Source organism: Dendropsophus ebraccatus, chromosome 3, assembly GCF_027789765.1.
Source record: "Dendropsophus ebraccatus isolate aDenEbr1 chromosome 3, aDenEbr1.pat, whole genome shotgun sequence".
In the NCBI taxonomy this organism is placed as follows: Eukaryota; Metazoa; Chordata; class Amphibia; order Anura; family Hylidae; genus Dendropsophus; species Dendropsophus ebraccatus.
The window spans coordinates 170927366-170953934 of NC_091456.1; the positions used below are offsets into that span (position 1 = coordinate 170927366).

The window sequence follows — 26569 nt, forward strand, 5'->3', positions numbered from 1 at the left end:
GAATTCCGCGGCAATGCCGTTAGCCTCCCGCTCATAATGGGAGTCTATGGGAGGCGCACGCTCCTGCCCTGTCCGCGCTGAAGAATGAACATGTAAAGTCCTGGGGGGCTGTACTCATTTTGGGGTTGATCAAGGACTCACATGCACTGCTTCCACACCAGGTCTTTTGGGGGTGTCCCCAATGTTTTGAGGTGTTGCGCTGTCCGTGGCTGCCATCCTCTCTGATGTCACTGCCTACAGTAAGGCCGTCATGTATTAAAACAGTTCTCAGTATAGAGTTTTGCACAACTACAGTATCTCCTGCTGGTTTATTCATTTCTTATCAATTAATTTATTTGCCCTTTAAGGAGCCTCCACATCTACAAGCCGCGAGCCTAGCAACGTATGAGAAGCCTTTCGCTCCCGCTGGGTGTGCGCGCCGGCCTGTAAATAAACATGATGTATTAATGACAATGTTACACACCGCTGTTATGTGTCATGGAAATCCATACGTTTCCAATTTGCTCATAATCACTATGGTCGCTGTATCTGGCAGCCGCTGACACGTGGGTGGTTGCTCTACAGCACTTACCAAAGGCTTCACTAATAGATATAAAAGCCGGGAAGAAAGGCGCTTAGTGAAGGCTGCGGCGATAACACGGCCTGCTGTCTGTATAGATGTAATAGCCTCATACATGTATGGATCACATAGGGCATGTATTATTTATCTGCTTAGTCTTCCTTGGCTTTTGTATTCATGGATTTTCTGTTTATAGTCACTTGTCCCTCTATACAAAGCTGCTGCCACACGAATGTACGAAGACAATAAGACCTCGTTCACACACAGAGAGGCTTGTGTTATTGGATGATCTTCTATAAGGCGTCTATAATGCGGACATTACTACAAGTTGGCTCCACTATAGAGATAACACAGCTATTACAGGGGTATTGGTGCTGCGGGAGTCAGATATAGGGACAGGGTGGATGGCTGGTTCTACTGGGAAAGCACTGGTGCCAACTGGTTCTCATAGGTGGGCACTGATACTGGCTGGTTCTCTTATGGGAGGGACCTGGTGCCAGCTCATTCCCTTATGGAAGGTACTGGTGCCAAGTGGTTCTCTTATGGATAGGCACTGATAATTGATGGCTAAAATATGGCAGAGCACAGATACCAGATGGCTGCACTTTTGGACATTTTTTTAAAATCCAGCAGCTGACAGGGGGGGAATTTGATAACGAGTAGGAACTTAACTCTACCCATAACATTGGTGGGACCCCTGCTGGGCTCTGGGATCTCCGGAGCTGACACGTCACGAATCGGCTGATGGACTGGCAGCTCAGCCAGTCAGTGACTGGGGCGGGACAATGTTCCAGTCACTGATTGGCTGAGTGGCCAGTTCATCAGCCGGGGCAGAAAAATGCCTTCTGGCAGGGGTACCGGTGCTTCCCCGGGGCATGGAGAGAGCTGAAATCAGACATGGCCGGCTAAGCTCCCGAGCCTAGTCTATGTCATCCCACCACACTTCTGATGTAACTGCACACTCTTAAATATGAGAAAAGGTCAGTGATGGGAAATATCCACAAACAAAAAGATGACTGGTATAAACTCAAGAATATTACAACCCCTCTGCGGCCATATTGGTTGTCATCCAGCTTTCCCAGGAACAGAAGTATAACTAAGAAACAGATATCAGAATCGGCCTAGTGGACACGTTCCCTCCTACTGTCCACCATCAGCAGGATATTCAGCTACGGTAAAACAGACGCACGGCACAGGGATACGAGGTTTCTCCGTTTTATTACATGTCTGTGACTCGTCCATCTCCCCGCGTTTGTTCTAACCTAAGTAACATTAAAAGAAGATTGTTCGTGCCGCTCCCAGTTGTTTCCCTCAAAGCGGAGTGTACAGGGAGGCGGCGGCCGTGACAACACTAAGCGAAATAATGGAAATAACCAAGGAGACAGAAAAGACAAAAAGGACAATCTAATATTATAAAAACCCCCGGAAGCCAAAAGCAGGAAAGTCACAACCGCCGAGAACCGAACCTTCCCCCGTTCCCTGAGAGAACATTTCCTAATGAGACTTCACAGGATTTATTTTTTTTCTTCTTTTTGTTTTTTTTGGCTCACAGATAAATCCCTTCATTTCAAAGCAGTGCAAAAGAATCCACCGTAACCATTGCCCTTTAAGAGCGGCGGATCTTAGAACTCCTCTTCTGAATTCTTAGATCGGGATTCTTTCAGCTGGAGGAGTCTTGCGATGGTCTCTTCCACCGTGCGCTCGCCGTGCACCTTGTTATCTCTGGTACGGATGTTTACCGTCCCGCTGACTTTTTCCTTTTCTCCGATCACTGAAATGAGGTAAAATGACAATTTATTAGAGTGTGGTAGTTGCTCCCCCTTGAGGCCAGTCTGTGCTAGTGCAGCCTCATTTCTATATACTGCCACATAATTTGTCATTACAAAACTACAATTCCCAACGTCATTTGCAATTATCTACAGAGTCACAAGGTACAAACCAGTGATCAAACACCCACAGCTTCATCAGGGCGAGCTGGAAGTTGTAGTTTGCAATGAGTCATAGGTTACAAACCAATAATCTGACACAGGCTGGCCATGGCATCCTGGGAGCTGTAGTTTGCATCAGTTGCACAGCAATAAATTACAAACCAGCTATCAAATATATTACTCAAAAAAAAAAAAAAAGGGAAAATAAGTGTTGAATTTGTCTGTGGTACTACAACCATAATCTTATTTTCTAATCACAGAATTTCAATCCAGTTTGCGTCAGCTGTCTTTTCAATGTTGGGAAATGAAGTTGGGCCTCCTATAGGCAAATCTGTGCCAATGCAAGTAATATTTTCCTCACAAAAACACTACAGCAGTACTGTCGACCCAGTGGCATGCTACAGTTTCCAAAACTACAACTCCCTGCATGCCCTGGGTGCAGCTTGGAGTTGTAGTCTGCATTGGCAACCAATACACTGTATTACTCACTAAAAAAGGTAGTGGGGCAGATGTGCAGAAGTCCCGCCCCTTACAGGACAGTCTGTGCCAGTGCAACTATAGAAATATAAGACGTCAGAAAAACACCACTTGGTCTATCTAGTCTGTCCTTTTACTATCCACCTGTTATGCCCTATCATTTTCATTGCAAAACACTGCAGTAGTAGTTTCCATCTTGTAGCTCTTTTCCTGTTGCAACCACAACTCCCAGCATGCCCTGATGATGTGGTGTTTTGCAATTGCCAGAGAACCATGGGATACGAACCAAGAAGTCTATTACATTACTCAATGTAGGAGGGAGAGGATCAAAGGTAACAATGCTGCTGGATCTGACTACACAGGGGTTGTTTGTAGTCTGTAACCATGGAGACACTTAGAGCTGCATAGGAGCTGTAAACCATAAACAATAGGACATTTCTAATAAAGATTATTTGCCCAGAGGCTTCATTTTCAGATGAACTGAAGCAATAATAAGTCAGGTCATCTCTACTGTGTCTTGGCCTAAACTTCATGAATGACATTGGTATTTAAGGAGTATTCCACACAAACATAACTTTTCATATGTTGCTGCCCATAGTGAGACTAACAATTCCTTCCATACTTGTTATCTATTCAGTCTCCTTCCCTCAGTTCTGAGCTGCTGCTTTCTGCTGAAAACACAAAAATCTGTGTGTGAGCTTTTCTCTCTGTCTCCCCCTCCTCCTCCCTCCCTTCTGAGAAGGCTGATGTAAACAAGTCCCTGGCAGGCTTTATCGTCAACTTTGTAGCTTCTTTGTAATACCGGGAAGGTTGATCTGAGGTCAAGTTGCTAATGAACTCACTGTGATTAACCCTCCTAGCATTACAAAGAAGTTACAAAGTTGCAGATACAGCCTGCCAAGGACTTGTTTATTTCAGCGGCCTCAGAAGGGAGGGGGATAAAGACTCAGACACAGATTTTTGTGCTTTCAGCAGAAACAGGGGGAAGGAGACTGCATAGATAATAACAAGTATGGAATGAATTGTTAGTCTCACAATGAGTAGCAACATATCAAAAGTTATGTTTTAGTGCAATATCCCTTTAAGAAAAGGCTCAATATTAGAGATGAGTGAACCTTGAGCATGCTTGGGTTCGCCTGAACCTAAGCGCTCTGAATTTAATTACCAAAGTTGGATTTAGCCCTAAGGAGTTCTGGAGAAACTTGAGGTTCACTCATCTCTACTCAGTATCCTCCTCCCCATGGCACATAGGGGACCTGAAACCTGACTTTAGGAAGTCAAAAGTCCCTATTGAAGAGCTAACAGGATCATTGTGCGTGCAATACACTTCCCTCCATGGCATCCTCTTACTGGTATCTACATTCTGCCCTGTGCCTGTGGTCAGGATGGCCCGCGCCGCTCATCAGGATTAGCGCACTCTCGTAAACCCTTCCATGGCCTCAGGTAAGAGGAAACAGATGGAAGGGAATTGGAGATAATGCAATAAAATCCTCCATGTGCTGCAGTTTTATGGCCGCCGCTTCATACAGTAAAGTGCTGGCGTGTCACTAGTAGACCGTGTCAGCGAGGAGAGACGACTAGAGATCGGCCGCCACTGCTCATCGCCTGCTGTCGGGCCCTGTATGAATGTGGCCGTCACTCTTACCCAGAATGAAGTTGTATTGGGCGAGTTGGGCGTTCCGGATCTTCTTATTGAGGGTGGAACCGTGATCGAGATCTACATCAGCCATAAAGCCGGCATGGTGGAACTGCTCCTTTACCTACAACGGGGACGAGAAAAATTAACGCTAGCATGCATTTGGCAGGTGGGGTGTCAAGGGGCAAAAATGTGCCGACCCCTCTAGAATGGAAGATGAATACCAAGACATCTATTCTCTGCTTATTCTGACCTTCTGGGCGTAGTCATCACATGTGGGTCCCACGGGCACCACCATCACCTGCTGAGGGGAAATCCAGAGAGGCCTGAGGGGAGAAGACACAAGAAGTCATCATGGATTCCTGGGGGGGGGGGTCATTCATTCTGTATGTGATGCTGCAATATCCACAAAATACGTTCCTAAGGGGTTCTTCTAAAACAACCGGGAATCATGTGACTCCTCTAAGTTGTCAGCATCACTTGGATCCAACTTTGGATACACTATCCGACAACCTAAGCCATAAGTGTCCACTGAGCACTATGGATACACCGGCTGACAACCTGAACCATATGGTGTACAGTGAGCACTATGGATACAACGGCTCACAACCGAAGCTATATGGTGTCCACCGAGCACCATGGATACACCGGCTGACAACCTGAACCATATGGTGTACAGTGAGCACTATGGATACACTGGCTGACAACCTGAGCACTATGGATACACCAGCTGACAACCTGAGCCATATGGTGTGCACTGAGCACTATGGATACACTGGCTGACAACCTAAGCCAAATACCATTGACAACCTAAGCCATGTGGTGTCCCCTGAGCACTATGGATACACCGGCTGACAACCTGGGCCATAAGGTGTACAATAAACACTACAGATACACTGTCTGACAACCTGAGCCATATGCGGTTCACTAAGCACTATGGATACACGGCTGACAACCTGAGCCATGTGGTGTACACTGAGCACTATGGATACACGAGCTGACAACCTGAGCCATGTGATGGTGTCCTATGGATACAGTTTCAGCTATTGCGTGGATGGCCTACAGACAGACACATACTTATACAGAGATCCATTACCATTTCCCTCCATAGTTCTCAGTCAGAATAGCAATCATCCGCTCCACAGACCCCAGTATGGCGCGGTGGATGATAACCGGCCTCTTCTTGTCATCACCGTCCGGGCTATGGAAATAAATGAGAGGAGGACATGAGACAGGAAGAGGCTGGGCACTTACCTGTGACCCATGGGGGCCCATACTGACCTGACATAGGTGAGGTTGAATCTGATGGGGAGCTGGAAGTCTAACTGGATGGTGGCGCACTGGTGGTAGCGGCCAATGGCGTCTTTTATCTGGATGTCAATCTGGAAGAGAACAGATGTTATTAGCTAATGTATAATAATTATGTAGACTTGTCAGGGTATGCTGGAGGTTGTAGTGGTAGAGCTATACACAAAGGCAGAGATTGGGATGCGCTTTAGACTTCTTCTATCATTTGTAATACAGCTCAGTACAGCGGGTTGTGGGACGGCATATATTACACTGGAACATCTAATGCTCGCGGCTATAGAATGTCAGAGACGGGCTTTCTATATCCCAATAATGTGCGGCATCTGACATTTTGTACTGAGCCAGAGAAGAAGTAATAGTAGGCTGTGCACTTTAGGAGAAATCGTTTTTTAATGGAGATTTATGGCGGCATATCCCAGAAGGCTGTTCACTTCTAGTTCTAAAAGACGAGCAAAGAATCTAAGGGGTTCTAGATGGAAGAATTCATCTATAAGAGCAATACCCCCCTCTCATGTGATGACGATTGCCAAAACCCTGCTGTAATGGCTGGGAAGCCCTTGGCTTGCAGTGCATAATGTTGTTTTTTTTTTACCAGCCAGAGAGTTAAGACAAAGGATGATTGGAGTTGTAGTTTTGTATCACCTGGAGAACCACAGGTTGGGGATCACTGATGACCATGTGATGTGGCTCTCTAGTTCCCGCAAAACTACAACCCCCATTCAAAAGTAATATAGCACAGGTCATGAAAACTACATTTCCCAGCATGCCTGATCAGCTGTATAATGGGAGTTGTAGTGATGCAACAATGGGAGAAGCACAGGTTAGAGATCACCGATGTAGGCAAATAAAAAAATCTATTGGGTTCCACAGCAAGTATTTGTTCTGGTCTAAGCTGCAGACACCCTAGCGCTTGCCTTAAAGGGGAACTCCCGATAAGAAAGGTTTAACCCGGTTTAATCCCCACCCATAATCTAAGCTTGTTTGTAATAGGTTTCTGTTACATGAGTTGGGCCATTTGTCTGCAGCACATCCGGACTCACATCCTAAAGCTGCAGAAAATACTCACTTCCTGGTCCACTCTGTCTCCACTCCTCTGCCCTCCCCCTTCCTTCTGAGACAGAGGTTGCATGATCTCTGACTCCTCTGTTGCCAGGCAAGCTGTAATACCTCATCTGTAACCACTGACATCACACACTGATCACCTGGCCAATGCGTGGAAACAGCAACCTCTCCTGAGCAGTATAGGGGTAAGGAGACCCTGTTGTTTCATCTCCCTCGTTGTAATCTATTCATCTATTTATATATGTAAATCGATAGACAAAAAGATAAATATATACTGTGTTTACTGTGGAAAGCAGAAGCAAACAGAACCACTGGTGGGCAGATACTACAAGACAGGGTGGGTACACTGCAGTTGGCTCTGAGGTGCAATGCATGCTGGGAGATGTAGTTTCATGGCCAGGTGCCATCCTGTAAAACTGAGATTATTTGTAAAAGTTTGAATCTGGGGCTGAAAGCAGCATAGGCAAGTGAGAAAAGTGTCAAAGAATCGGTGGGGAATCAATGAGCCCACCTATATGCTTTATGTGCATTTTATTTCCGGGATAACTGGAATTCCCCTTTAAGCTGTGCTGAAAATGTTTGGATAAAATTTGCACAGATTACTGGTTTTACAGCCATAGGGTGACCCCTGCAGGTATTTCATGAAACTACATCAATCCTTAAAGGGAACCAATCACTATAACCCCCCCTGCTGTTATAAATACATTGCCATATGGTTTCCAGGCATATGGTTATAGGGATTGGTTCCCTTTAACACCTCCTATAAATGAGTTTTATATAATCAGGATTTACTCAATTGATTTTACAGCTTGTTACAGAGAACCACACTGAATCCCGCTACTCCATGTTTGGGGTGTTACAACACCCACCTTTGGTCCGTAGAAGGCGCCGTCGCCTGGATTCAGCACCCACTTCTCTCCGAACTCATTGAGACTGTTTTCAAGTTGCTGCAAGAAGAATTATACAAATTCCATCAGACAAGAGTTGCTCTTTTTGTTTCTATTCTGCACTGTGTATTCAGTAGGGGGCAGTAAATATGAGCGAAATAAGGAAAGGCAGGGGGGGGGGGGTACATCAATTCCGTTACCCCATCTCCTCACCTTCTCCGCCTGGTTCCAAACTTCAATGTCACCCAGAAACTTCTCCGGCCGTGTGGACAGGTTGAGTTTGAAGGTAAAACCAAAGACGTTGTAGACGGCGCGCAGGAAGTCCAGGCAGCTCTTGATCTCGTCTTCAATCTGCAATTAATAAAAGCCGAGACTGTTTATTGTTCTTTTCCTGTGATAACATCCCATTAAATAGAATCATAAATCTGCATAATTTATCTCATCACCGAGGAGCCGGCCTGCAAAGCTGCCATGACATTCCCGGCTGATGAAAGACAATGACACTAAAAGGGAAGGATGGGGGAAGCTGTTCAGTAAAAGTTGTGAAAGTTGTAAAATCTAGGGTCTAAGGGCCCTATTAGGCGGAGCGATAATCGGTCGAATCGTTCCATGTAATAGAGACAACAATCTGCTGATCGTTTCTTTAGGATCAGACCTAAAATCATCATACCTGTAATAGCAATGCAGGGCCGACAGCTGACGACTGAACAAACAGTTAATACATTACTTGTCCGTGCTTCCAGTCTTTTCCTGCTCTCTTCCTGGCACTGTGCACCACAGCTTCAGCCAATCACTGTTCGCGTCGGTCCCGGACAGTGACTGGCTGAGTGGCCTGTCAGCTCCGAGTGCCGCAGCAGTGGGGATCGGGAAGCATACAGAGTGCAGGAGAAGACCGGGAGCATGGAGAGGTAATGTATTAGCTGTTTGGGCAAGGGCTGCATGGACATCGCTGATGTCTGTGCAGCCCTTGCTAAACAATTATCGGGCCGCGTAAAAGGCCCTGTAAATGAGCAGATCTAGCAGTTCAGCCCTTGTTTACAATATTGATCGGGCCTCCATTGGCCGTGTAATAGTATCCTCAGTCTGCAAAACCACAGATCCATAGGGCACGGATGACCCGTGGGGTGTCACCCGTGGGTCACCCACAATCACTGACCGTGCATGTGTGAAGGAGGACAAAGGTCTATGAACCAGGCAAATGCAGGGACTGTGAAATCCATGATCATGTGCATGGGTCATTAGACTAGAGGTCTGATACCCTCCAAAAAAGCTGTATTCTACGGCCATGTGAACGAGGCCTAAGGGTTCCATTACACAGACAGATCATTGAAGCCAAAGTCAGAAACAGACTTATAAACAAAGACTGAGATTTCACCTCTTCTGAAATCCATTCCCGGCTTTGGCTTCAATTATCTCTCAGATAATGTGTCTCCAAAATCAGTAAACAGGGGCATGACGGGCGTCAGGGCTATACAGTCTATCAACAACAAAAAAAATCACTGTAAACAGTAAAGTTAAAGGGCTTATTCAACGAAAATCTTTTTCTTTCAAATAAACTGATATCAGAAAGTTATATAGATTTGTATTTTATGTCTATTGAAAATGTCAAGTCTTCCCACACTTATTAGCTGCTGTATGTCCTGCAGGAAATGTTGTTTTATTTTCAGTCTGACACAGCGCTCTCTGCTGTCATCTCTGGCCGAGACAGGAACTCTGTCTCGGTTTTCTATAAATCCCCATAGAAAAGCTCTCTTGCTCTGGACAGTTCCTGTCTCGGCCAGAGATGAGAGCACTGTGTCAGACTGAAAATAAAACAACATTTCCTGCAGGACATACAGCAGCTTATAAGTATGGGAAGACTTGAGATTTTTTAATAGTAAATTACAAATCAACATAACTTTCTAACACCAGTTGATTTGAAAGAAAAAGATTTCCACTGGAGTACCCCTTTAAGTCACAGCCTAAACCAAATCTTTCATCCTGGAAACAGAAGAACCCATATACATGATGTGTGATCACACCTACCTGTTCCATGGCACAGAATATGTGGGCATCGTCCTGCTGGAAGCGTCTGACTCGTGTCAGTCCTGTGAGGGCACCGGACAGCTCATTGCGGTGAAGGACCCCGAAATCAGCCATCCTCAGGGGCAGCTCCCTCCAAGAGCGCGGCCGGTGGTCAAACATCAGACTGCAAGAAAGATTTCCATGGTTTATAATACGGATGTGCATGTAACACAATCATGTGAAAACGGCCTTAAAGGTTTTCATAGGATTTAGGACACCTCTGACCTGGAAGTGGTCGGGAGATGAAAACGTTACTTTACACGGTTTCCATTTCTCCCATTGACGTTAATGGTTGTTGCACAAGCAGTGTAGAACGGCAACCTACAACGTCTATGTACCTCCAGAATTACAGAAGGCTGTATATGCAACTCCCATTGACATCTATGGGAGTTATGTAACCTATTTAAAGGGGTAGTTTACAAAAAAAATTATAATTCTTTCTAATGAACTGGTGCCAGAATGTGCCAGAGACTCAATCTTTCAATCTTATCAGCTGCAGGAAGTGGTGTATTCTTTCCTTTCTCTGCTCTCTGCTGCCACCTCTGTCCATGTCAGGGACTGTCCAGACCAGTAGCAAATTCCCATATAAATCCTCTGCTGCTCTCCAGGCTGGAAAGAATACCACTTCCTGCAGCAGCTGCTAAGTACTGGAAGACTTGACATTTTTTAATAGAAGTAAATTATAAATCTCTAGCACTTTCTAGCACCAGTTGATTTGAAAGAAAATACATTTTGGTGAACTTCCCTTTAAGCAGCCTGTTTGACTAGTGGTTGCAACCAGGTGCAGATCCACAGCATAAATGGCCAGATGGGAATACGCCTTTAAAAAGAGAATAGAGAAGAGTCAATTCAATAAGGCAGTGTTCTACATACCAGTGTCCTGGACAGTTCATTGGCTTCAGAGCATAAATCTCTTTCTCCACTTCAAAAGAGAACATGTTCTCGCTGTAATGCTGCCAGTGACCGGACGTCTGCCATAGTTTGCTGTTGTAAACGTTGGGGGTGACCACCTCCTGGAAGCCGCGCTTCCTGTACTCTTGCTAATGGGAGAAACACAAGACGTGGATTAGATTAATGATGAAGTCAGCAGAACAATGATGTGTTACCTATATCCTATGAGAGGGGGTTATCCCAAGGGTTATCCTCAGGGGATATCTAGCTGAGTATCGGGGGCTGAAACCCTTGCACCCCCCACTGATCACAAGATCAGAGGTCCACTGACCCCCGAGGGAATGAAGCGGCAGTGTGCATGCTCGGCCACCACTCCACCACCAGCAGTCAGCCTGATTCTATCGCACACATGGCAGAGTCTGTATGTATGCGGAGAAGGCTATTAGACACTGAAGCTACACATACTGTATACATTGTGCTAGTTCTATCAGGCTATGTTCACACTGCCTCAGAGGTTCTCTTCAGGGCCCCAGACACAGTAAACAAAGCTGCACCAATGCACATGAATGGAGACCAACATTGACTTTAATGAAGTCCATTGGGCTTTGTGTCTGCTAGGCTACGTTCTCTAATTCTAAGCAGCTTCTGCAATAGAGACCCCGAAAAGATGCAGTGTGAACATAACCTGAGTTAAAGATTAGTGCTTCTCAGAGCTTTCAACCCGACCCGTAATGAACAGAAAACAAAGCGTGCTGCGCTATTCTTTGTTGCCAAAACAACAAACTATTAAAGGGGATGTCCACGCTTATAGAAACATGGCCGCTTTCTTCCAAAAATAGCACCGCTCCTGTCCACAGTTTGGGTTTTGCAGCTCAGTTCTATCAAAGTGAATGGCAATGAATTGTAATACCACACACAACCTGAGGACAGGGGTGGAGCTGTTGTTGCAAGCAAGTAGCTGTGCTTTTTCTAATCTTGGATAAGCACTTTAATCAATAGGGTCCATTAGGCATGGTAGATGTCCAATTGCCTGATGGGTCTTGTTTTGCGTAGTAAAAGAAGCCATAACAGCGGCATCCATAGTCAGTCCTCACCCTGATGAAGTTGATCAGCTGGTTATAGATGAACGCTCCTTTGGGCAGGAAGAAGCAGCTTCCGGGACTGAGTTCATGGAAGAAGAAGAGTTCCTGCTCCTGTGTGAAAGATCATACGCAGGTAAATACTGCAACACGTCGCCCAATCAATCTATAACATGTAGCCGATCAACATAGACATGTAGAGTACATAGGACACATAGGACTCCAGTGCCAAGTGCACATCTTGCTGGGCCAAGGGAGGAACCATCAAGGTCTATGACAATACTGGAGTGTGTGACCTCAATCACCAACCTCACATCTTATCACAGCTCACCCGTCCAATCTTTCTGTGGTCTCGGTTTTTGGCTTCTTCCTGGAATTTTTCCCATTCTTTCAGCATTTTTGGATCAGGAAAAGAAATTCCATATATTCTCTGTAGGGTTTCCATATCGGCTTTCCCTTCCCAGTAAGTGGAGGAGTTCTGAAAATTACAAATCAGCAGATGTAAAAGATATCACCCATATACACCAGAGGAACGAGAATCACCAATATAGATGATAATAAATGAGGGACAACATATAACCACATATGTAATAGTATAGAGCAGTGCTTCTCAATGCCAGTCCTCATGGCCCAACAAGTCATGTTCTGAGGAGATCCCATACAAAGAACCCTGGTGATAAATCCTGATGCACAGAGTTTAAATATATGTGTGGTGTAGTATAGAGGATGTGTCCTGTGTGGTGTAGTATAGAGGATGTGTCCTGTGTGGTGTAGTATATAGAGGATGTGTCCTGTGTGGTGTAGTATAGAGGATGTGTCCTGTGTGGTGTAGTATATAGAGGATGTGCCCTGTGTGGTGTAGTATAGTGAATATGTCCTGTTTGGTGTAGTATAGGGGATGTGTCCTGTGTGGTGTAGTATAGAGGAGGTGTCCTGTGTGGTGTAGTATAGAGGAGGTGTCCTGTGTGGTGTAGTATATAGAGGATGTGTCCTGTGTAGTGTAGTATAGAGGAGGTGTCCTGTGTGGTGTAGTATAGAGGTGGTGTCCTGTGTGGTGTAGTATAGAGGATGTGTCCTGTGTGGTGTAGTATATAGAGGATGTGCCCTGTGTGGTGTAGTATAGTGGATATGTCCTGTGTGGTGTAGTATAGGGGATGTGTCCTGTGTGGTGTAGTATAGAGGATGTGTCCTGTGTAGTGTAGTATAGAGGAGGTGTCCTGTGTGGTGTAGTATATAGAGGATGTGCCCTGTGTGGTGTAGTATAGTGGATATGTCCTGTGTGGTGTAGTATAGGGGATGTGTCCTGTGTGGTGTAGTATAGAGGTGGTGTCCTGTGTGGTGTAGTATAGAGGAGGTGTCCTGTGTGGTGTAGTATAGAGGAGGTGTCCTGTGTGGTGTAGTATAGAGGATGTGTCCTGTTTGGTGTAGTATAGAAGAGGTGTCCTGTGTGGTGTAGTATAGAGGAGGAGGTGTCCTGTGTGGTGTAGTATAGAGGAGGAGGTGTCCTGTGTGGTGTAGTATATAGAGGATGTGTCCTGTGTGGTGTAGTATAGAGGAGGTGTCCTGTGTGGTGTAGTATAGAGGAGGAGGTGTCCTGTGTGGTGTAGTATATAGAGGATGTGTCCTGTGTGGTGTAGTATATAGAGGATGTGTCCTGTGTGGTGTAGTATAGAGGATGTGTCCTGTGTGGTGTAGTATATAGAGGATATGTCCTGTGTGGTGTAGTATATAGAGGATATGTCTTGTGTGGTGTAGTATATAGAGGATATGTCTTGTGTGGTGTAGTATATAGAGGATATGTCCTGTGTGGTGTAGTATATAGAGGATATGTCCTGTGTGGTGTAGTATATAGAGGATGTGTCCTGTGTGGTGTAGTATAGAGGAGGTGTCCTGTGTGGTGTAGTATAGGGGAGGAGGTGTCCTGTGTGGTGTAGTATAGAGGAGGTGTCCTATGTGGTGTAGTATATAGAGGAGGTGTCCTATGTGGTGTAGTATATAGAGGATGTGTCCTATGTGGTGTAGTATATAGAGGATGTGTCCTGTGTGGTGTAGTATAGAGGATGTGTCCTGTGTGGTGTAGTATATAGAGGATGTGTCCTGTGTGGTGTAGTATATAGAGGATATGTCCTGTGTGGTGTAGTATATAGAGGAGGTGTCCTGTGTGGTGTAGTATAGAGGAGGATGTGTCCTGTGTGGTGTAGTATAGAGGATGTGTCCTGTGTGGTTTAGTATAGAGGATGTGTTGGCTCTGCTATGTGGTGTAGTATAGAGGATGTGTCCTGTGTGGTGTAGTATATAGAGGAGGTGTCCTGTGTGGTGTAGTATAGAGGAGGTGTCCTGTGTGGTGTAGTATAGGGGATGTGTCCTGTGTGGTGTAGTATATAGAGGATGTGTCCTGTGTGGTGTAGTATAGAGGATGTGTCCTGTGTGGTGTAGTATATAGAGGATGTGTCCTGTGTGGTGTAGTATATAGAGGATGTGTCCTGTGTGGTGTAGTATATAGAGGATATGTCCTGTGTGGTGTAGTATAGAGGATATGTCCTGTGTGGTGTAGTATAGAGGATGTGTCCTGTGTGGTTTAGTATAGAGGAGGATGTCTCCTGTGTGGTGTAGTATAGAGGATGTGTCCTGTGTGGTGTAGTATAGAGGATGTGTCCTGTGTGGTTTAGTATAGAGGATGTGTTGGCTCTGCTATGTGGTGTAGTATATAGAGGATGTCTCCTGTGTGGTGTAGTATAGAGGATGTGTCCTGTGTGGTGTAGTATAGAGGATGTGTCCTGTGTGGTGTAGTATAGAGGATGTGTCCTGTGTGGTGTAGTATAGAGGATGTGTCCTGTGTGGTGTAGTATAGAGGATGTGTCCTGTGTGGTGTAGTATATAGAGGATGTGTCCTGTGTGGTGTAGTATAGAGGATGTGTCCTGTGTGGTGTAGTATAGAGGAGGTGTCCTGTGTGGTGTAGTATAGAGGAGGTGTCCTGTGTGGTGTAGTATATAGAGGAGGTGTCCTGTGTGGCGTAGTATAGAGGATGTGTCCTGTGTGGTGTAGTATAGAGGATGTGTCCTGTGTTGTGTAGTATAGAGGATGTGTCCTGTGTGGTGTAGTATATAGAGGATGCGTCCTGTGTGGTGTTGTATAGAGGATGTGTCCTGTGTGGTGTAGTATAGAGGATGTGTCCTGTGTGGTTTAGTATAGAGGATGTGTCCTGTGTGGTGTAGTATATAGAGGATGTGTCCTGTGTGGTGTAGTATAGAGGATGTGTCCTGTGTGGTTTAGTATAGAGGATGTGTTGGCTCTGCTATGTGGTGTAGTATAGAAGCTACAGGCACACACACATCCATATTACCTTGTGTATCTTGAAGGCCTTTATCTTCCCTGTATGTCTGACATGGGGTCCTCTACAAAGATCAATTAAGGGGCCACATCTGAAAGCAAACACCATAAAAATACATTGGTACAGCACAAACCAAGTACATGCTTCTTTCCACTAAAAATCTGTGCAAATGTAACAAGCGGCAGCTGCTTTATCCTGCAGTCAGGTCAGACACTCCACTAACTACAAGCTCTTCCCTACCGGAAAAGTCCATGAGTTTCTGAAAGATACATATAAAGGGACTGTACAAAATTACAAGAAAATCATGGCCGCTCTAACAAAACCAGCACTGCACCTGTGAGGTGATGCACATGGGCTGTATACTCAGTACACTACATCCATGTTTTTCTTATCTTCTTTAGAATACAAAGAGAGTCTCCCTTCCTGGAGGACCCATCCTGTCCTGCATTACACAGCTAACCCATTGACATGAATGGACACTGTGTAATGCTTCATATCTCCTGTGGTGGCGCTGCAGGGAAACTGAGCACTAATGTTTTCTCCTGTCCCTATGAATTAGCGGTCCATAATGTAACCCGGGAGAGGAGGATTATGGGAAAGAAAACCTTTCCCATCCCTTAGCCTGTAATAGTTACCTGTACACTGTGGTGGTCGGGGTGTCCACTTTCTCGTTCAGGATTCTGCACTTAAATTTGTTATACTGGAGAAAGAGAAAAACATGTGATCCAAATATCCATCCCAATATCCTTATATACGGGCAGATTCCCTTGTTACCCATAGCAACCAATTACAGCTCAGCTTTCATTTATCATAAAGTAGTAAAGACTAGTAAAGTGAAAGCTGAGCTGTGATTGGTTGCTATGGACAAGGGGAATTTTACTGTAAGTGTAAGCCATGCACCCTCCTGTGTAGCTGTAATGTGTGGTTGACTATGAAGAATTTAATAGGCCGCACAAGCCGTGACTTGCGCTTGCTTGACTGATTGAGCGTTCTAAAAGGTTCCTTAAAGGGTTTTTCCAGGGTTAGAAAAAGCACAGCTACTTTCCTGCAAAAACAGCGCCACCCCTGTCCTCAATGTGTGTGCTAATATAATCCCACTCCATTCATTTTAAAGGGGTTATCCAGTGCTACAAAAACATGGCCACTTTTCCCCTCTCTTGTCTCCAGTTTGGCTGGGGTTTTGAAACTCGGTTCCATTGAAGTAAATGGAGCTTAATTGCAAACTGCACCTGAACTGGAGACAAGAGAGGGGGAAAAGTGGCCATGTTTTTGTAGCGCTGGATAACCCCTTTAAAGGAACTGAGTTGCAATACCACACCCAACCTGAGGACAGGAGTGGCGCTGTTTCTGAAAGAAAGTGGCCATGGTTTTCTAAGCCTGGATAATCCCTTTGAACACCAAAGTACTATCTCAGAAGAGGATTATACAAGTATCTTATCTCAAAGAGCAGAACATGTCAGATGTTTGCTGTAAGGTGACACCTGATTTATTTATTTATTTATTTTTTTTAAACAGGAAATCATTGGGGATCGCGCTCTTCCTTTAAGTTTACCACAAGTTCCTGTGTAGTCAATGCTAAAAGAGTACCGGTCATATAAATTTGCTTGTATATATAAAATCAGCTTGTGGCATCTCCATCCAGACAGTCCCATAGACTTATAATGGATCTGCCCAGACAGAGATCTCTTCCTTCTTACTGAACTAGTGTCGAGCGGACTTGCTGAACTGTTCGGGTTCTCTGGACCTGGAGGCTCGGCATTTGAGTCCCCGCCGCTAGGAAAGTTGTATGCAGTGCTAGGGGGTCCAGGAAAACATGGAAACAGTCTATTGCTTATGGCCATAGCCATGTTTTCCAAGACTCCCTAGGGCGGCATCCAACTTCTTCAACCACTGGTTATCACATACGGAGCGACCAGACTCCAGCATGCTCATCTCTCATAATAACCAACCATTCGGCATCCGTGGATACACACGTGAGGTAGCTGCAGGGGTCGGGGTTTTACCTTAAACATTTCCAGCAGAGTCTCTTTGGACACTTCAAGTCTTTCAAATGGTTGTTTCTCCTTCATGATCTTTTTGCACAGGTTTTCCAAGCCGGTGAAGTCATTGCTGGACACTCCGCTGGAATAGAAAGGTATCTGTAAGGTTTCTGCATCTGACCTGTATATGCAGCATGGGGGGGGGGGGGGGTTCCTATATAATACGAATAGGGGTATACCACCATGGTGCACAATGATTGGTTACGGGGGGGATGTCTGCAGGATCTGCTTTATCTGTCCATGTGATGAGAACAATCAGAATCTCGTGTCACAGACAGCTCCCCATATCTCAGCTTCTTGCACCTGGGTTGGGATATGTGGAGTATGATGTCAGGGTTAACAGCTATAGCAGATGACTGTCATCATAGATGGGGTGTCCCTGCCATAAGGGGGTTCTCCTCAATCCGCAGAGATTACAGGGAGAGGCTGAGGAGGAGCCGGATGAGAGGAATGGTAGAGTAAGAAGATCATTGGTTTAAATGTTCTCTCTCATGTGCCTGCAGCTCTGCTTCTCCTGACTGGCTGCTGTGCAGAAGCAGAAGCTCACCAAGACTGCATGGAGGGCTGACTAGTACAGATCATAAGGTGCAAACCACAAGACCAGCAGAGCGAGAGAGATCATCTGAAGGGAAAGAGCCTTAGGGTCCTATTTCACGGGCCCGATCAACGATGTAAACGAGCGGCGATCTGCTAGATCGGCACTCGTTTACTGGGCCTATTCCATGGCCTGATGATCGTTGAGCGAGGGCTGCCGGGACATTGTTACCGATGTCCTTGCAGCCCTTGCACCATACATGCGCAGCATCAACTCCGGTGCGGCCTGTCTGAGCTGTCAGACCGATCAGCCAATCACTGGCCGCGGCGGTCCTGGCCTGTAAGTGGCTGAGCGGTCTGACAGCTCAGTCAGGCTGCTGCGGAGCTGCTGATGCTGTGCCGCGGGACCCAGGGAGGAAGACAGAGCGGAGGAGAAGTCCTGCCAGGTAAAGTATGCTGCTTCTTAAATCGGTCGCCCGCCGCGCCCGCTATTCCACGCAGCGATGTGCAGTGGGTGACTGATGATTTTAGGTCTGGCCCTAAATAAACGTTTTCTCTATTCCACCGAGCGATAATCGGCCGAATCTATGGCTCCCGTGGGATAGGCCCCTTAGGCCGCCATTACATGACCTGAACATAGACCTAGACAAGGAGAGACTTACCCTTCTTCAAGGAACATGTCATAATAAAAGCCACTTTCTATGGGTGGACCATAGCACAAGCATCCGCCATACACTCGCTCCATGGCTTCCCCCATAATGTGTGCGCTGGAGTGCCAGTATACCTGTCACCAGGGGAGAGAAAGAAGGTTATACCAGAACACATCCCACCCCGCATTAGATGAAATAGTTCTGAAGATGTCTAGAAAATGTTATGGGATAAAGTCAAATGAATGGGTAAAGTTCTGTGACTACTAAAAGTAAGTGATGCAGATAGTAAACATTGAGGGGGCTGTGGTGCTTGTCCCAGGATTGTGGCCCCTTTAATCAGGGGTCCCAGGAGTTGGCCCACTGCTCATCCAGAGGATAAGATATCAGTTCTATAAGTCTGGTTAGATGGGACCCTATGTATAAATGAATATACAACCCGGCTACTTACAGCTTGAGCTTCTTCATCATCAAACTTCAGCAGTGCTAGGGAGCAGTCTTCCTCCAGGGGGCGATCAAGGTCCCAAACTGTGTTATTCACCTTTGCTATCACTGTATTATCCGCCAGGCCTTGACTGCGGGAGACATCAAATAAGGGATATAGAGGACTCTACACTTTATATACAGTCAGGGGCCCCTACACCGCAGTATCGCTGTCACTACATATAACTACTATACAGAGCTGGGGAAAATTCTGGAATCTTCTCCCATCCTCCTCACCTGATCCCGGCAGCCACCTGGTATGGGGTCGTCTTCCAGGACTCGGCGTCCACCTGCTTCCCGTCCGGCAGGGTCACCTTGATGGGTTTGCTTTCTTTTGCGGCTTTCTCGGCCAGGAGGGCGTCGTGCTCGGCTCTCAGCTTGTTGTAGATTTCCAGTCTCTGGTTGATGTACTCAGGCCAAGGATTGAGCTGAGGATAGAAAACCACTGTTACTATAGATCATATAGTGTCACCGAACCTCTCCAGCTGCTGCTAAACTACAACTCTCATCAGGCCCTGACTGGAGAGATGCAGGATGCTGTCTTGTCAATGTCAGTGGTGCCCCCCTTTAAGGAGAACTTGTAACCCCTGGTGTCAGAAAGTTATACAGACTTGTAAATTACTTCTATTTAAAAATCTCCAGTCTTCCAGTACTTATCAGCTGCTGTATGTCCTGCAGGAAGTGGTGTATTCTCTCCAGTCTGACACAGCGCTCTCTGCTGCCACCTCTGTCCATGTCAGGAAATGTCCAGAGCAGGAGAGGTTTTCTGGTTCAATGTTTTTTATTAGTTTTTTTAAGAACATATTACAAAAGAGAAAATTCATAAGCACTGACTTTAGTGCCAACAGTAATTATGTTTTTCTATGGGGATTTGCTCCTGGTCTGGACAGTTCCTGACATGGACAGAGGTGGCAGCAGAGAGCACTGTGTCAGACAGGAAAGAAAACATCACTTCCTGCAGGACATGCAGCAGCTGATAAGCTGATTTTTAAAAAGTAGTAATTTACAAATCCCTATAACAGTTGATTTAAAAAAAATCTGCACTGGGTAGTAAGGGGTTACAACTAAACAGACACACCAAGAATTAGCTGCCTATAGAGTCAGTAGGGAAACAGGCTGCATTGTGCCCTACCAATCCCGCAGTGGTATCAAAGAAACCCGGTGGGTGTTCTCCTTCAGCCCTCCCTATAATGGAGGATTGGGGTAACATTCTCGCTTCTCGGAGAGTTTCCAGTAACTTTTACAGATTGCACCGGGTCTCCTTCCTGAGATACCGAGACACTGCAGTGCATGTCTCTACTCGGCTGTCAATCAAATCTGACTCGATTGCTCCATTAGAGTCTAAAGAGCGAACAAGTCAGATGTCATTAGCTGTAATATAGAGGGGTCCTGAGAGCAGGCTCTAATATAGAGGGGTCCTGAGAGCAGGCTCTAATATAGAGGGGTCCTGAGAGGAGGCTCTAATATAGAGGGGTCCTGAGAGCAGGCTCTAATATAGAGGGGTCCTGAGAGCAGGCTCTAATATAGAGGGGTCCTGGGAGAAGGCTCTAATATAGAGGGGTCCTGAGAGCAGGCTCTAATATAGAGGGGTCCTGAGAGCAGGCTCTAATATAGAGGGGTCCTGAGAGGAGGCTCTAATATAGAGGGGTCCTGAGAGCAGGCTCTAATATAGAGGGGTCCTGAGAGAAGGCTCTAATATAGAGGGGTCCTGAGAGCAGGCTCTAATATAGAGGGGTCCTGAGAGCAGGCTCTAATATAGAGGGGTCCTGAGAGCAGGCTCTAATATACAGGGGTCCTGGGAGCAGGCTCTAATATAGAGGGGTCCTGAGAGGAGGCTCTAATATAGAGGGGTCCTGAGAGCAGGCTCTAATATAGAGGGGTCCTGAGAGAAGGCTCTAATATAGAGGGGTCCTGAGAGCAGGCTCTAATATACAGGGGTCCTGAGAGCAGGCTCTAATATAGAGGGGTCCTGAGAGCAGGCTCTAATATAGAGGGGTCCTGAGAGGAGGCTCTAATATAGAGGGGTCCTGAGAGCAGGCTCTAATATAGAGGGGTCCTGAGAGCAGGCTCTAATATAGAGGGGTCCTGGGAGAAGGCTCTAATATAGAGGGGTCCTGAGAGCAGGCTCTAATATAGAGGGGTCCTGAGAGCAGGCTCTAATATAGAGGGGTCCTGAGAGGAGGCTCTAATATAGAGGGGTCCTGAGAGCAGGCTCTAATATAGAGGGGTCCTGAGAGAAGGCTCTAATATAGAGGGGTCCTGAGAGCAGGCTCTAATATAGAGGGGTCCTGAGAGCAGGCTCTAATATAGAGGGGTCCTGAGAGCAGGCTCTAATATAGAGAGGTCCTGAGAGCAGGCTCTAATATACAGGGGTCCTGAGAGCAGGCTGTAATATACAGGGGTCCTGAGAGGGCAGGCTCTAATATAGGGGGTCCTGGGAGAAGGCTCTAATATAGAGGGGTCCTGAGAGCAGGCTCTAATATAGAAAGGTCCTGAAAGCAGGCTCTAATATAGAGGGGTCCTAAGAGCAGGTGCTAATATAGAGGGGTCCTGAGAGCAGGCTCTAATATAGAGGGGTCCTGAGAGCAGGCTCTAATATACAGGGGTCCTGAGAGGGCAGGCTCTAATATAGAGGGGTCCTGGGAGAAGGCTCTAATATAGAGGGGTCCTGGGAGAAGGCTCTAATATAGAGGGGTCCTGAGGGCAGGCTCTAATATAGAGGGGTCCTGAGAGCAGGCTCTAATATAGAGGGCTCCTGAGAGTAGGCTCTAATATAGAGGGGTCCTGAGAGCAGGCTCTAATATAGAGGGCTCCTGAGAGAAGGCTCTAATATAGAGGGGTCCTGAGAGCAGGCTCTAATATAGAGGGCTCCTGAGAGTAGGCTCTAATATAGAGGGCTCCTGAGAGCAGGCTCTAATATAGAGGGGTCCTGAGAGCAGGCTCTAATATACAGGGGTCCTGAGAGCAGGCTCTAATATACAGGGGTCCTGAGAGGGCAGGCTCTAATATACAGGGGTCCTGAGAGGGCAGGCTCTAATATAGAGGGGTCCTGAGAGTAGGCTCTAATATAGAGGGGTCCTGAGAGCAGGCTCTAATATACAGGGGTCCTGAAAGGGCAGGCTCTAATATAGAGGGGTCCTGAGAGAAGGCTCTAATATAGAGGGGTCCTGAGAGCAGGCTCTAATATAGAAAGGTCCTGAAAGCAGGCTCTAATATAGAGGGGTCCTAAGAACAGGCGCTAATATAGAGGGGTCCTGAGAGAAGGCTCTAATATAGAAAGGTCCTGAGAGCAGGTTCTAATATAGAGGGGTCCTGAGGGCAGGCTCTAATATAGAGGGGTCCTGAGAGCAGGGTCTAATATACAGGGGTTCTGAGAGTAGGCTCTAATATACAGGGGTCCTGAGAGGGCAGGCTCTAATATAGAGGGGTCCTAAAAGGGCAGGTTCTAATAAAGAGGGGTCCTGAGAGAAGGCTCTAATATAGAGGGGTCCTGAGAGCAGGCTCTAATATAGAGGGGTCCTGAGAGCAGGCTCTAATATACAGGGGTCCTGAGAGGGGAGGCTCTAATATAGAGGGGTCCTGGGAGAAGGCTCTAATATAGAGGGGTCCTGGGAGAAGGCTCTAATATAGAGGGGTCCTGAAAGCAGGCTCTAATATGGAGGGGTCCTAAGAGCAGGCGCTAATATAGAGGGGTCCTGAGAGAAGGCTCTAATATACAGGGGTCCTGAGAGCAGGCTCTAATATAGAAAGGTCCTGAAAGCAGGCTCTAATATAGAGGGGTCCTAAGAGCAGGCTCTAATATAGAAAGGTCCTGAAAGCAGGCTCTAATATAGAGGGGTCCTAAGAGCAGGCGCTAATATAGAGGGGTCCTGAGAGAGCAGGCTCTAATATAGAGGGGTCCTAAGAGCAGGCGCTAATATAGAGGGGTCCTGAGAGCAGGCTCTAATATAGAGGGGTCCTGAGAGCAGGCTCTAATATACAGGGGTCCTGAGAGTAGGCTCTAATATACAGGGGTCCTGAGAGGGCAGGCTCTAATATAGAAAGGTCCTGAGAGCAGGCTCTAATATAGAGGGGTCCTAAGAGGGCAGGCTCTAATATACAGGGGTCCTGAGAGGGCAGGCTCTAATATAGAGGGGTCCTGAGAGGGCAGGCTCTAATATAGAGAGGTCTTGAGAGCAGCGCAGGCTCTAATATAGAGGGGTCCTGAGAGCAGGCTGTAATATACAGGGGTCCTGAGAGGGCAGGCTCTAATATAGAGGGGTCCTGAGAGCAGGGTCTAATATACAGGGGTTCTGAGAGTAGGCTCTAATATAGAGGGGTCCTGAGAGCAGGCTCTAATATAGAGGGGTCCTGAGAGCAGGCTCTAATATAGAGGGGTCCTGAGAGCAGGCTCTAATATAGAGGGCTCCTGAGAGCAGGCTCTAATATAGAGGGGTCCTGAGAGGAGGCTCTAATATAGAGGGGTCCTGAGAGCAGGCTCTAATATAGAGGGGTCCTGAGAGCAGGTGCTAATATAGAGGGGTCCTGAGAGCAGGCTCTAATATAGAGGGGTCCTGAGGGCAGGCTCTAATATACAGGGGTCCTGAGAGCAGGCGCTAATATAGAGGGGTCCTGAGAGCAGGCTCTAATATAGAGGGGTCCTGAGAGGGCAGGCTCTAATATAGAGGGGTCCTGAGAGCAGGCTCTAATATACAGGGGTCCTGGGAGCAGGCTCTAATATAGAGGGGTCCTGAGAGCAGGCTCTAATATAGAGGGGTCCTGAGAGCAGGTTCTAATATAGAGGGGTCCTGAGGGCAGACGGACCCTACTCCACGATTCTACCTATAACCTAATCACATGTATGGAAATAGACGGTCAGGAAGGAAACAACCCGATGCAACCAGAAGCTCGGTACCTCGGCTCGCGCCCCGTCCCCAGATCCCTCCTTGCTCTTCTTTTTGCCGCCATCTTTCTGTTTGCCGCCTTCTGACTTTTCCTGAAAAATTAAGAACAATAATGAGAATTATACAGAAGGGTCCGGTGGGGGTCTTAGAGGTGTTGTGCATGCTGCAGAGCTGTGTGTGTGTTGTGCATGCTGCAGAGCTGTGTGTGTGTGTGTGTGTGTGTTGTGCATGCTGCAGAGCTGTGTGTGTGTGTGTGTGTTGTGCATGCTGCAGAGCTGTGTGTGTGTGTGTTATGCATGCTGCAGAGCTGTGTGTGTGTGTGTGTGTTGTGCATGCTGCAGAGCTGGGTGTGTGTGTGTTGTGCATGCTGCAGAGCTGGGTGTGTGTGTGTGTTGTGCATGCTGCAGAGCTGGGTGTGTGTGTTGTGCATGCTGCAGAGCTGGGTGTGTGTGTTGTGCATGCTGCAGAGCTGGGTGTGTGTGTTGTGCATGCTGCAGAGCTGTGTGTGTGTGTGTGTGTTGTGCATGCTGCAGAGCTGGGTGTGTGTTGTGCATGCTGCAGAGCTGGGTGTGTGTTGTGCATGCTGCAGAGCTGGGTGTGTGTTGTGCATGCTGCAGAGCTGGGTGTGTGTTGTGCATGCTGCAGAGCTGGGTGTGTGTTGTGCATGCTGCAGAGCTGGGTGTGTGTTGTGCATGCTGCAGAGCTGGGTGTGTGTTGTGCATGCTGCAGAGCTGGGTGTGTGTTGTGCATGCTGCAGAGCTGGGTGTGTGTTGTGCATGCTGCAGAGCTGGGTGTGTGTTGTGCATGCTGCAGAGCTGGGTGTGTGTGTGTGTTGTGCATGCTGCAGAGCTGGGTGTGTGTTGTGCATGCTGCAGAGCTGGGTGTGTGTGTGTTGTGCATGCTGCAGAGCTGGGTGTGTGTTGTGCATGCTGCAGAGCTGGGTGTGTGTTGTGCATGCTGCAGAGCTGGGTGTGTGTGTGTTGTGCATGCTGCAGAGCTGGGTGTGTGTGTTGTGCATGGAGAGTATTACAGTATCCCTATATCCAGAGGTTTCCATTGGTCAGGGCACAAGTGTCAAACATACAACCTTTGAGCTGTTGCAAAACTACAATTTATTTTTGCAACAGCTGGATGAATGGGGAGAAGAGCCCAGTTAATGCGCTTCTTTCTTTGACTTGCTGCGATCTCCGATCTCTGTTGATTTGAACTAGATGGACTCCATATACCTAACATGGAGCCTGTTTACAAGCAGAGGAGTGAAGCGCTCAGCTGTGTGCTTCTCCCTAGTCATTCTAATGTTCTCAGCAGTGAGACCCCCATGAGACCTATCATAGGGATCAGTGACTACCTGCCCAGCTAATAACAGTAACTATGTCAGCCATTGCAGTTGTAGTCAGAAAATGGTAACAGACTGATCTAACAGGATGTGACAGTTAACTCCTCGTCGCCCTCAGACCACCATAATCCGATGCTGGGATTGGACACAGAACTGATCGCTTCTTAAAGTGACAGATCACAGGATCCGCATCCTCCATCTTATCGTGATAACGGATGGAAAAACAAAAAAGAAAAGCAAACAGCGAGATGTGGAAGAACAAGCGGCAGAGTGTGCAAACAATGACGCCCGGGAGGAAGGCCGACACATACCAGGAAGTCCATGACCGGTTCCTAAGTGACCGGTCATGTGATACACCCCGGGGTGTTATTGCAGCTCTGTTCCATTAAAGTTGTAATACCTTACACTACCTGAGGACAGGGGTGGCGCTGTTTGTGGAAGAAAGCTGCTATATTTTAACACCAACTGTTGTCATCACTTAGGGGTGTGAGCTATATTACATGGCCGATGCTGCGAGGATGAGAGATAACTCAGATCCCGGGGGAGGAGGCATATAACACACTGATGTAGAGAAACACTACAAAGGGTTTAGGGGGGGGGGGGTCACATGATCAAGATCCTTACTGGGACTAACACGCAAAGACAAAAAAAAATTAAAGGGCAACTCCATTACTTATACCCCTCACCTTTTAGTCACTTGTAGGAGCAAGGATACGCACCCTCACTCTGCCTGTGACATCTAAAGCTTATAAATGCCCGAATTTGGGTGAGAATGGACTGAGAGGAGGAGCCCCCCATCTATACAGGACCTCGTGCCCCCCCTCTAGCACACACGTGACCACACTCCACCCGACCCCCGGCCTCCATGTCTCCCCCGTCACCTTATTGAGGTTCAGATTCTCCATTTGTGCCGCCACCTTCTCTGTCATCGCTGTCACTGCCTGGCTACTACCGCAGCTGATGCAACCGGCAACCTCACAAGACAACCTAACCCGGGCGAGAAGGGAATCAGCCAATCAGAAACGGCCAAAGGCTGAGACACGCCCCCAAACACAGGGGCTTGTCCATAGGGAACCAATGAGCGCCCAGTGCTAGTAAGGTTGGTTGCGGAAGCAATAGAACTCATGGCTGTGTCCGGTTTCTCAATCGTAATCTGCTGCCTTGTGCTGACGACGATCGGGCGCGTGACGTCACCGGTCATGTGATCAGGGAGCGCCGGGAAAAGTGCAGGAGGTCACCTATTGGTGGACGCTAGAGGGCGTGATAGTGATTGACACAATGATTTCTTCCGAAAGTAATAGAGATCATCCAGAGCTGCACTCACTATTCTGCTGGTGGGGTCACTGTGTACATGCATTACATTACTGATCCTGTACTGATCCTGAGTTACATCCTATATTATATCCAGAGCTGCACTCACTATT

The 26569-nt window shown here is 47.0% G+C and overlaps 1 protein-coding gene across 1 annotated transcript; it reads right to left on the reverse strand.

The window, feature by feature from the left end:
- Positions 1-1758: 1758 nt before the first annotated feature.
- TARS1 (threonyl-tRNA synthetase 1) lies at positions 1759-26162 on the reverse strand. The gene is made up of 19 exons (XM_069964789.1): positions 26027-26162; positions 23821-23901; positions 19164-19354; positions 18895-19018; positions 18459-18580; positions 17227-17344; positions 15859-15923; positions 15236-15314; positions 12223-12369; positions 11907-12005; positions 10795-10961; positions 9883-10045; positions 8071-8208; positions 7840-7917; positions 5882-5982; positions 5697-5801; positions 4854-4926; positions 4610-4724; positions 1759-2330 (listed from the first exon to the last, which is right to left on the reverse strand). The coding sequence occupies exons 1-19, from the start codon at positions 26072-26074 to the stop codon at positions 2182-2184; spliced, it is 2163 nt and encodes a 720-aa protein (XP_069820890.1). The 5' UTR covers positions 26075-26162; the 3' UTR covers positions 1759-2181.
- Between the last annotated feature and the right edge of the window lie 407 nt (positions 26163-26569).

What these genes read in the sequence shown, in the direction of transcription:
- TARS1 (XM_069964789.1), bottom strand. Translation starts at nt 26,074, where the DNA reads ATGACAGAGAAGGTGGCGGCACAAATGGAGAATCTGAACCTCAATAAG. An exon ending in CCGACCACCACAGTGTACAG is followed by an intron (nt 15,315 to 15,858) that starts GTAACTATTACA and finishes GTTTGCTTTCAG; the next exon opens with ATGTGGCCCCTTAATTGATC. An exon ending in AGCTGATCAACTTCATCAGG is followed by an intron (nt 10,962 to 11,906) that starts GTGAGGACTGAC and finishes TTCTCCCATTAG; the next exon opens with CAAGAGTACAGGAAGCGCGG.